This window comes from Hermetia illucens, chromosome 1, assembly GCF_905115235.1.
Source record: "Hermetia illucens chromosome 1, iHerIll2.2.curated.20191125, whole genome shotgun sequence".
Classification (NCBI taxonomy): domain Eukaryota; kingdom Metazoa; phylum Arthropoda; class Insecta; order Diptera; family Stratiomyidae; genus Hermetia; species Hermetia illucens.
Genome location: NC_051849.1, coordinates 131,655,416 through 131,667,522, shown reverse-complemented (window position 1 = coordinate 131,667,522; position 12,107 = coordinate 131,655,416). Strand labels below are relative to the sequence as shown.

General features: G+C 42.4%; 1 protein-coding gene across 1 annotated transcript; it reads right to left on the bottom strand.

Moving 5' to 3' along the window:
- Positions 1-590: 590 nt before the first annotated feature.
- Positions 591-6,651, bottom strand: LOC119661347 (protein insensitive-like). The gene is made up of 2 exons (XM_038070651.1): positions 6,497-6,651; positions 591-2,106 (listed from the first exon to the last, which is right to left on the bottom strand). The coding sequence occupies exons 1-2, from the start codon at positions 6,518-6,520 to the stop codon at positions 1,042-1,044; spliced, it is 1,089 nt and encodes a 362-aa protein (XP_037926579.1). The 5' UTR covers positions 6,521-6,651; the 3' UTR covers positions 591-1,041.
- Between the last annotated feature and the right edge of the window lie 5,456 nt (positions 6,652-12,107).

The window sequence follows — 12,107 nt, the reverse complement described above, 5'->3', positions numbered from 1 at the left end:
TTGTGTGGGTCGGTTAACAAACAAAACATGCGCTACTGGGCTGACACCAACCTTCGAGAATTGCATCAAAAGCCTTTGCATTGCACAGTGTGGTGTGCAATTTCCCCAGTTGGAATTATTGGTCCCTGGTTTTGTGAGGAAAATGAGGTTGAGGTTTTTTTCCCACGGCTAGAAAATTTGGATTTGGGGGACACTTGGTTCCAACAAGACGATGCAACAGCACATACTTCAAGAGCATCGATGGCTGTTTTGAGGGAATACTTTCCAGAGCACCTTATCTTAATTAGAGGCGATTTGGAATGGCCGGCACGCTCTCCCGATCTGTCCCCTTGTGATTTTTTTCTATGGGTTTTTTTGAAATCCCGTTTTTATGTGAACCTTCCAAAAACCCTACAAGATTTGAAGACCAACATCCAAGAAGAAATCGCCAACATAACACCTGCTATGCTAACAAAAGTCATGACAAACGCCAGAAATCGGTTTACGCAATGTATGGAGAATGGGGGACGTCCCCTAACAGATTTGATCTTCAAAACAATGTAAATAAAAACTTTAGGCATGTGCCTACATTATAAAAAATAAATAAATATTTTCCGATGCATACAATAGTTTTTATTGAGTTTTGAAAAAAGGAAGTTATGCTGCCGCACCCTGTATATTGGAGTAATACATTCAATACAAATATTAGATGTGACCCTAAAAAACTTCAGGACATTTGGTTTGAACTTTTTTGTATAGACAGGAGTTCTCCCCGCGAAGTACTACATCACATATGTCTTTTTAGGATTTCCAACCCCCTTTCTATAGATAAGAACAAAACAAAGAACCCTTCTTTGAATTACATACTTTGAGATTTATTAACCCCTACAGATACTACTGCTATATATTAAATTTTCTTATGTATATGTATACGAGTACGGTTTAAATAAAAACAGTGATAATACTTCATCCAACAAAACGAGGCACAGTATGACATTTAAACCTTTTTAGCACTAGTTATTACGACACATTACAACATGTGTCTGATACATCAGGTACAACCTAATTCTCCTTATTTTGTTCTCTGCGTAACCTCTGGTTATGCATTTTATTTTCGTCAGCGCATTTCGTCGTAATTGCATTGCGCACTTCCTTTTCGGGGACATTGCAACATTTGGATACAATACTGATAATATCTGCGACTTTTCCGGCGTCCAGTTGATTTTTCGCAGGTTTTTCACGACCATGGAATGCCGGCGATGGTCGGCCTGTGAGAGAATGAGTTGCTAAAGTCAGACGGTCGAAAATTGCGGTCAGCAGTTTTCTGGTAGCGCAAGAAGCTGAATCCCACTTCATAGTCTCTAGAATAGATTTAGGAACTAATGTTCCATTTGTTCCAATAGCGATGAGTTCCTCTGACGAAGCTGACCCTCCGTTTTCCTGCTTGGCGTCGCACAATGGCATCCTTCTGGGAGGCTGTTTGTGTTTTGGAGTCTCCGAAAAGTTTCCACCGTATTTGGTTTCAAATTTGATTTGTTTGGAGGTGTTAGGTGTTTCCGATCGAAGATTATTTGTATCTGGTGCGGAGTGGGTCACTTTGTTCAAAATAGTTGGCGTCGACTTACTCGGTTCATAGCGCTCCTCATGACACTCCTTTGGAGTGGTTTTTTGTTTGTTTTCATAATAATAGGCAGATGGAGAATTGTTCGAGTTCTCGTATTGTTCTGTAACGTAAGTTATATCGGATGAATATGGGATCGGTTCCTCAATAATGTCCTCTGGCTTAACCGCCTCAATGGTAATCGCATTGCCATCGTCGCTGATAATTTTATAGTTGACATTCTCACCAGTGGTTGTACTTTCGCAGGCCTGTGGGCTTCCAATGGAAACTGCTGCACGGATTTCCTTTAAGATATCATCATGTCGTGAAAGTATTTTGAATATTTGGTCGAATTTGTTTTGGAGACATTCTGGAATGACTGTATCCTTTTTGTCTTCATCAGTTTGTGTATACATATCGAGGGTCATTGGTGTGCTATTCGTCGTAGATGTTGCCGCGTCACGCTTCTGGGGTAGGCAATTCGAGCTTGTGACGGTATCTTCAAGAAGACGACGTTTCCGGAAGTTCTGAAATATGTAAAGAAATTATTATAAATGGTTTCACGAGTGTCTCGAATTTGTTTAAAAATTAGAGGGGAGCAGTTTTGCTTAGGCCTAATCGTTCTGGTTCAATTTCTCTTAATACTTGAAAAGTGACAATACACATATGTAGTGGAAATTGAAGGGCATGTAAATTATACTTGACTACAACCTGGGTTTATTTATATATTAAAATGACAGGAGGTCCTTTAAATTCAATTGTAACTAAAATCTACTTGAATAACTTAAGGAACCAGCTTTCGTATAAATCGGTTGTGACCGACAGACAGACATGGAATCGATTTTAATAAGGTATTGTTTCACACAAAATTTCAAAAACAACTTTGGATAAGATGCAGTTTCATAAAAAACGGTTGAAGTTGTTTCCCAAAAACGATCTTCATCTAGTCAGTCTTCATGGCCACTTTGTCATAGTATTAGTTAAAGATGTCACTATCAGGATTGTTGGGGCTGGTGGCAGTGGAATTCCCTTCCTAACTAGCGAGGTGGTGATCACCGCCCCTGGATGTTCTCTCGTTTCACTGGTCGAAAAATAATTAAGATTAAGGTTCTCTACTAACCTGAAAATTCATGCTTAAATCAGGTCAGATGATGGGATTCTGGAGAGAGTGTATTCTGGAAACCCAGAAGAGTTGTTATCGAAAGCAGCTTCTGATGGGATTTTAATTGCTAATTCCGGACTAGGTTAATAATAATTCAATTGAGCTATTATTGGTCTTCTAGCGTTTTAGAGTGTTTCATTCAAGAATGTAACGGTACACTAGGAGGTAATGCGGTCAGCATTACGCTTGTCCGTGATTATTATTCTGATTTTACCCAGGTACTGATTTATAGTGCCCTAACCACTTTGCGATTCGGGCGCGATCTAGGCTAAGGATCATCACAATTGTGCAACGAAAGTGTCCGATGTATTATGTAGTAGAGAAGAATGCTTTTTATGAGTAATTACACGCAGTTCAGAAGAGGCTTCATAAAGGTGATATTATTGTGGTCGTATATGGATCTGAATTTCAAGGGCGACTCTGACAACACGTTGTTCGGTATGTGCTGGAGAATGGTATTGATGGCCGTGACAAAAACTGTGAAAGGCAACTTTCACCGTCTCATCATCGGCGGCACTGGTGCGGATGAAGATGTCGGCTGCATCCGAAAAGCGTTACAAAACCTAGATGAGGGTGGAAACGTGAAAGCGAATCGTTAAAGTCCGGTGAAGTTCCACCGCTTGAAGATGAAACAGTATGGAAAGCTACCGTAGCATGTGGACACGAACTGCTCCCTCAAGCAGAAGCGAAATTATCTTTTTCATCAATGTGTCGAAGTGGGATAAAGTTACCGGCCTTGACGATCTTTCTGCAGATTTTTTTGGAGCGCCTATGCAGTCTTAGTGGAGTTTGAAGTTCAAAGCGAAGTCCGCAAGAGATGCATCTAACCATGAATAATTTTCGAGGTATGGACGTTGGCTGCATGATTCTAGATTTTGAGAAGGTAAGTAGAGTCGGATTGAAAGTAAACACCAAAAAAAGTTAGGTTATCAGTCTGGCAGTTTATCACATTCTTCTTAATTGCATAACGGGTAGAACATCGAAGATTTGTCACCAACATCATGTTGGTCAATGTACTGTCTGTGCTATTGTGTAGCATTAATACCTTGAAAGTGGTCACTGCTACCAGAAACTTCCAAGCTTTCATCAATTCTGGTCTTGATGAGGGAGCGAGAGCCAGAGTCGTAGGGAATAGGTCATATATTTGGGAAGGGCGACAACTCCTTTCAGGACCTAAGATGGCCCACCAGTGGGTCGCCCTAGTGCCATGGTGTTGAACTGTGGAGGAGGAGTACCAGCCCGGTAAACCAAAATAAATTTTAATTCACTTCTTTGGAACTTATGTTTTCAGTTTTATCATTTTCTTAGCCGAAAAGAGTGAAACACCCATTTGAATGTGCCATGTTCCTCTAGCCAACTCTATTCGTGATTCGACAGTCGATGTCTTAAGCATCAATTTTCAGTAAATCCTAATAAACTATTAGGAATTAAAACTCAATACCAGTTATACAGTATACATCTGGCACTGAAGAAAGGAACAAGTTGTTCCCGAGATATATGTCGAATGAAAATTACTACCAGGAATGGAGACGGTGTTGAGTTTAACTCCTGAAAACTTTTTGCTAGAAATATCGTGAACACGCATTGATCACGCGGTGGTATTACTTAGAAAACGGAGGCTGAAATGTCTTTGTCTTCAATTTTTTAAAGATAAGGAGCTCATTTGGAGCAAACATGTAGATACAGACATGAAACGAAGTCTCACAGTTTAGAGGCAGACTAACCTTCGCACGGATATGGGGACTTATACAAAGATGAAGCGGGCCGTTATCTTGCTTCAACATAAGGACTTACACCTCGTATGGTATTGGGGATGTACGTTACCATCGTTAGGCCGACAGTTGACTATACGTGTTTAATGTATCAAGATAAAATAAAAAGGCCTTGTCACTTTAAGCTAACCGCACTATGAGAACGATATTCAACGCAGCTCTAGATGCATGGAGCAACAGCAGACGTTCGGGGCAAATAACATTAGTAGAGATATTAGGAGAAGCGCACCCACCTAAAATAATACCTTTTGATCCTTGGACATATGGAACATTGGGATAGGCTAAAGTAGCAGGTGGGAGGTGATACTCAGGACTTCTGCGATGATGGTTTAAAGGCTCTGGAGCATTTGTTTACTTCTCAGACCTGGGGAAAATATGCTGTGATCTTTCACGCTGAAGTATATGTTATGTGATCGCAAAAGTTACAACTTGGGTGATTACTGAGCGACAAAAGGACAGGTAAGTCTTCAGCGATAGCTAACCAGCTTCGAACACGCTGCGCAATTCCTTCAGCATGCTTCGTTTTTGGAACTGTTCTGGGTGCTTGGCCGCTTTGGTATAGGGGAAGATGATACATTAGATGCCTTAATAAGAAACCAACAATTAGAGTGTTGAAAGTATTGGCAATAACAGCGAGTAGGCTTCCGGTAGTCATAAATAGCAGCAACTAAATGCTAGACTGGGGAATTGGGGAACTTAGAAAACAATAGGATGATTGGAGTAGTGCTCGTCAAAATCTGCTAATTTTGTTAATTCGCATGCAGTCGCCTGATCGAGAGAAATGGAGGTGAATTCTTATTGAAGCCGAGCACCGAAATGTATCGGTATCGTTATAGAAGAAGTAAGATTCAGGTGCTCTAGATTAGAAGGAATATCTTTTCATAAAAAATATTAGTATTCCCAATTTTTATTTATCAACATTTGACATAGGATTAATCGATAATCAAGGGCCAAGATTTTTCTATATAATTAAAGTTGAGCCCGGCGCAGGGCAACAAATGGTAAGCAGATTGTTTGTTTGGTATTTTTGAAAAACTGGTAAAAATTACAAAGTGAGGCATCGATATTACCATAAATTAGGGACTTTCCCGAAAAGAAGGGAATTTGTGTGTAGCCTGGTACTAAAAATTCCTTAGATAATGATATCCGGATGGCGAATTGAAATTCCGGAATATTTTCCACAAACCGGAAATTCCAATGAAAACTGTTGATGCTGAAATCTCTGTAGGATTCGTGCTCCTATGGAGTTCTTGAAATTTATTGAACTCATGATATCGCGGTGTTTTGTATGAGGGATAGCAGATTCTATGTACGATCTAGATATTTGTGTCGTTTCCGCCGGGGCCGTTTTCCAGTCGCAGAACAAACACAATATTTGAACTCAATAGATAATGCGAGTCATGGACTGTTCGGGTTTAATAATAACATTGACATCGAATTGTAGCAAAAGGCGTGGAAATGTGAAAAGTAGCCGTTGCAACCTACCCACTGAGAAGCGCCTGGGTTTTCTTTTGTAAGACAACATAGTGAATCAGGTTCCGTTTATAAACTCACAAATTCATGAGCCAACAACTGTCTTCCAGAATTAATGGATTTTTCCAAACGCTGGATCATTCACTTAGCCACGGAAGTTTTAAGCCAACAAAGTAATCATCAAGGTAGGCTGAATTTGGGTTTTGATAAAACTACTTTTCAGACGTGAATTAGTTGAGTTTACCCAATTTCATTTTGAAAATAGAACGATTAACGTTTACTCCAAAGTGTTGTTAATAAAAGACATGTTTCATATGAAATGTTACAAAACTTCTCAACTTCACTGTCAAACACAGTTTCCATGTAATTTTCACGCAGCTGTTCCTATAGGATCGAGCGTTCCCACTAGAGTACGATTCCATTTGATGAGAACAGGAATTCCGATTAAAAGCAATTTCCCGCCATTTCTAGGAACGACTGCAAGGAAAACTTTCCAGCTTGAATACTTACCGAGTTAGATTCCATTTTCGACATTAGACTAATTCCGGGAAAACGTTTTTTGCAAATTTCCACTGCCGCTGATCTAACTCCACAAAACTGCACTCTGCACACGAAGGATCAACTGATCTGGCACCGGCACGAAAGCAAACTGTGGACGACTGGCTAAACTCCGATCGTGGCGCGGCTGTAGGACTCCAGGCAGGCAGAAGGATAAAAGAAAGGGATCCGCAATAGGGTTGCAAAGGGGCTGGGAAGTTCAGTGTCACGTAAGTGTGTGTACCTTTCTATTTACAGTTTGTGGACAAAATGCATCCAATCTTGTTTGCGATGCAAGTTCACGTGGGCATGGGGTGCCTAGAGAAATTTGTGTTTTGTAAGGTGATATCTGTTAACTTTCCGCCGTAAAAACAGTATTTCTCGGGTCTATTAATTTGGAGAGTAAAGATCTTAAATTTCCAACTTTTTTTCTTAGGAAGTAATCTAAGAGGGATTAGTTTTCGATACCGCATGAGATTTCCGTACCTGTTCCTCAATCAATTCTAGGAAAGTTATAATAGCTTTTAGTAAGGAATTTCCGACAGGTAGATTTTACATTATATGAGTAAACTACGAGTCAAATTGTAGCGCCAAAAACGTAAAATGAAATAAATTATTTCCAGGGTTGCGTTAATAAATTTATTCCTTGCCTAGAGGAATATCCAAGAGCAGAAATTCATTTCGTTGACGTTAAAAACATGTAACCAATTAATCATTTGCAGGGTATCCTCGATATTTTATTATTTCCTTGTTTTTTTTCCATTAATCCGCGAAATAAAGCGATTTGTCTATAGCATTCAGTCTTTTTGGATTTTTATTTCTTGGACTTTTTCTAAATTTCAGCTGTAATTTCACACGCAGTCAATCGCTAATTTTTTATCAAAGTCGAAATATTTTGCTTTTCTCTCCTACCAACTTGAGATTACTCACAAGTTTTGATTTACGAAAAATGTCTTTCATAATGTTTCTGAAACTTTGTCCCCCCTTTCCATAATTTATCAATGTTTTTTCTTTCGATTACAGGAATTTCCTTTCCCTTTTTGCTTTAAAACAAGTCGGAATACCGGAAGCTCGCGCTTCGGGTATAAAGGTTTTGTGTTATGTAAGAGACGCACATTTCTCTGTCCGTATATAGCTACAAATCCAACATAATCCTTCATATTTTTCCAAACTACGAGACATACGTACATATTAGAGCCATAGATATCATGCTCACCCTAAACAAACAAACTGCCTATTACCTGCTGTACACATATATGCACATATCTAAATTTATCGTACCCATATTTCCGATTTACGTCTTATATCTATCTGAATTAGGCACTAGCCGCAAAGTTCATTAGCACGCATATATTATATACCTACATATACACATGTCTGGTTGACAAATAACTAAAAAACTAAAACAAAATAATTGTCTGCGACCCAAGTCATAAAAATTCATTTCGTTGTGGTATTGACGAATTGATATGTGATGATGACGTCATGCGGGTTGTAGAGTGCACGAAATTCACAAAAAATTGTAAAGTTTCACCCCCAATAACTTTGTTAATAATAGTTGGATTTTCTTCAAACTTGACCAAACTGTGCATTATATTCTTGGTTACACTCATGCCAAATTTTGTATTTCTGGGATGAACATAAGGGGGGTGCCGGGTAAATTTCTAAAATGTGGAAATATACTATTATTAACTTTATTTGTACAGATATCGGGACCGGATATATTTTGAGGCCTAGATTTCGTAGAGATGCACCACTGTGATTTTTTCCAGATGTTTCGGTTGGATAGGTTCTGAGAACGAGACCTGTTACACTTTTTGCGGGTCATATTTTCAACCCTGACTCCCCTATGTTTCATCTAATATCAAATATTGAACCAGATTCGAAAAGTACTAATTGAGACCTTTCATTTGATACCCTACTTGGCTACATTCTGTGAAAAAAAAATTTGCACCCTCCATTCACATGTACGGAGAGCCCCCCCTTAAACTTAACGCAAGATGGCGCCACTTACTGCATGTAAAGGGATCACCAGATTACATACTCTCACCAATTTTCGTGACAATCGGTCTAGCCGTTTCCGAATAAATCGGGTGTGACAGACAGACAGACAGACAGACAGACAGACAGACAGACAGACAGACAGACAGACGGACAGACGGACAGACAGACACCGTCACCATTCTAATAAGGTTTTGTTTCACACAAAACCTTAAAAAAGCCGTTTATTTCACAATATAAAGTTTACAAAAATTTTGTACAGTTAATAGGGGGGACGGGGGACGTTGCACTGCGTCCTAAAATAACTATTGTTACTCTTTTAGTGGTTATAGTGTAACAAATAACTATCGTATGTCAAGCAAACCTATAATTCGGAATTCCCTACTCCAAAGTATTTCATCCTGACACCTAGTATTAAGTATTCTTCCAGGTGCCACCCAGATCACTCGATGGGTGACGGAAGCATGCGATGAGTTTTCGCAGAATGCCGGGTTGTATGCTTGGCTGGACAGTGAAAGCTTTCGAGGGGGACACGTTTTCCGCGGTGCTCAAATCCGACATATCCCTGAATGGTACGGCTGGAGAGAAAGCCACCCAGATCACAAGATGGGTGACGGAAGCATGCGATGCTACTATGCCCAGAAGGCGATTGCTCCCCAGTAGGCAACCCAACTACTGGTGGAACAACGAAATCGCAAGTTTGCGAGCCTCATGTTTTTGGGCAAGGAGGCTTTGCCAGAGGCTCAGGGGAAAACCCGGTGGCGACGGTCGAGAGGAGGCACACAAGCAATTGCATGGCCACCTAAAGGAAGCCATTCGGAGGAGCAAAAAGAACTGCTTCAAACAGCTGTGCAACCATGCCGACATAAACCCTTGGGGCGAGGCTTACAGAGTGGTGATGAAAAGGCTGTGGAAATCACCCCAAGTGACCTGTCCGCGCCTCCTGAAACAGATTGTTACCACTCTGTGCCCTCACCACGAAAATGGGGGAAGGCAAATTTTTTTCCAGCTAAATGACGGCATAATACCGCCTGTAACTGTGGAGGAGCTGCGGGAAATATGTGGTAGGTTCGGTGACAACAAGGCCCCAGGTTTGGATGGCATCCCCAACCGAGCTTTGAAACTGGCAGTGAAGACTAGGCCCGAACTTTTCGTCAACACCTTCGAGGCGTGCCTAAAAGAAGGAATATTCCCTGCCCAGTGGAAAAAGCAAAAGTTGGTGTTGCTTCCGAAGCTTGGCAAGCCACCTGGAAACCCAGCGTCTTATCGTCCTATCTGCCTGTTGGATACAATGGGGAAGATGATGGAGAGAGTCATCTACAACAGACTCCTGCCCATCGTCGAAGCCAGCAATGCTTTGTCGGAACGCCAGTTTGGTTTCCGACGCGCCCACTCTACGGTGGACGCAATTGGCATGGTGGTAAACCTGGCAAAAGGTGCACTGATTTCTGGCGGTTGCTGTGCCGTGGTGGCGTTGGATGTCAAAAAAGCATTCAACTCGGCAAACTGGAATAGAATTAAATGGGCGTTGGCTGACATAGGTGTCCCCGGATACTTAGCGAATTTGGTAGAAAACTACCTCTCAGAGAGGATTCTCTGGTTCGGGACGGATGAGGGCCCCAAAGAGTACATTGTCACAGCCGGGGTACCACAGGGATCGGTATTTGGTCCCTTGTTGTGGAATATCATGTATAATGGGGTGCTTGCTCTTCCCGTCCCAGAGGGGACTACGATTGTCGGCTTTGCTGATGACCTAGCTGTGGTTGTTGCAGCAAAACACCCAGAAGATGTGGAGGTTTACGCAACAGAAACAGTGAGAGCGGTAAAGTCCTGGCTAGAAAAGGCCGGGCTGACCTTGGCGGACGCGAAAACGGAAGCGGTCTTAATAACGAAACGCAGGAAAAATAACACTGTAAAAGTGGAGGTTGGTGGACATATGGTCGTATCAAAGCCGGCTATCAAATACCTGGGGGTAATAATTGACACCAAATTGAGTTTTAGGGAACACCTAGAGTATGCATGCCAAAAGGCAGCCAGTGCCACCACGGCACTTGCAAAAATGTTGCCAAATATTGGTGGACCGAAACATTGCCGGAGGTTGGTGCTAGCCGGAGTGGCGCTCTTCATCCTGCTCTACTCGTCGCCTGTGTGGGCAGAGGCGCTTGAAAACTCTCAGAGACGGAAGCAGTTGAACTCGGTTTACCGGCGGATGGCTTTGAGGGTTTGCAGTGCTTTTAGAACCACATCAGATGAGGCAGTATTGATGGTGGCAGGCATGATCCCGGTTGACATTCTGGCCAAAGAAATGAGTGTCCTGTACAATGCAAGACATGTGGAGGGGCATGCACAGCGTAGAAATGCGGCAAGGTCAGAGTCGCTTGATCTCTGGCAACGCAGATGGGACGAGTGTACGAAAGGTCGGTGGACGCACAGGCTCATTCCCAACATTAGGGTGTGGCTTGAGCGAAAACATGGGGAGACCAACTACCACATTACCCAGTTCCTCACGGGACACGGTGGTTGCTGCAGGCAGTATCTGCACCGCTTTGGGTTGGATGATTCTCCGAACTGTCCCAGATGCGATAGCATACCGGAGGATCCAGAGCATGTGATGTTTCACTGCCCACGATTTGCGATGGAGAGAAGGAGCTTAAACCAGGTGCTGGGCAGGAGGGGGACCCCGGAGAGCTAGGTTACTGAGATGCTGGAGTCCGAGGAGAAGTGGCTTTCGGTTGACTCCGCAATCATCCAAATGCAGGAGGAGTTGCTGAAGGAACAAAGAAGGAGGAAAGCTGCAAATAGGAGAAGGATGAGTACCTAAGAGTAAACCTACCCCGCGAAGTAATACCTCAATGGTGGTTTCGCGGGGCTGGGGCTGGAGAGACCGGGGGTGGTTTTTAGTGGGTGTGAATCCCACACGCGCCCGCTGTAGCTCCGCCGTTCGGGCAGCGGAGCTGCGTCGGACGTGTCTTTCTAAGATTTTCCACCTCCGTGTAGACACAAAAAAAGGTGCCTCGACCTGCTTTGTACTAGTGCCCGACACTGTTTTAGAATGTGTATGGAGGTTCCATCACACTCTGCACAGAACCTGTAGGCAGTATTCGTACATGTCCCTAGCTTCCCCAGGTGATAATTTAGTCGATAATGGCCAGTGAGTATTCCCACTTCTTCATTACTAGGAGGTTCGCGCGCTATAGTTCTTTCAGCCGTTTCTCTTCATTTTTTAATGTCACAGCCACGAACCCGATTCCCCTGAAAGTTCCTGACTAGTTCGGCCGCTGTCTCATTGCTTTCCAACCAAACACGGCAACTTGGTAGCACCCCAGAAAATGAGTTCTAAGAAACAGATGCACTTTGTCGTCCTCATTCTCGCTAAATGCCCCCACCCTTCTTCTTCAGACAAAATACGTTGTCCTGTTTTGGCTATAGCTTTGTATAGCCTGCTGCTTCGGTGGTTTGTTCGATCCCCTCACATAATTGCCTAAAGTAGTTTCATTTTGCTTCCCTTATCGTGTGGCTATGCGCAGTCAGTCCATTTTTGTACCTCGACCAGTCTCCGGTTTGTTTTGCCCGGTTGAAGAGT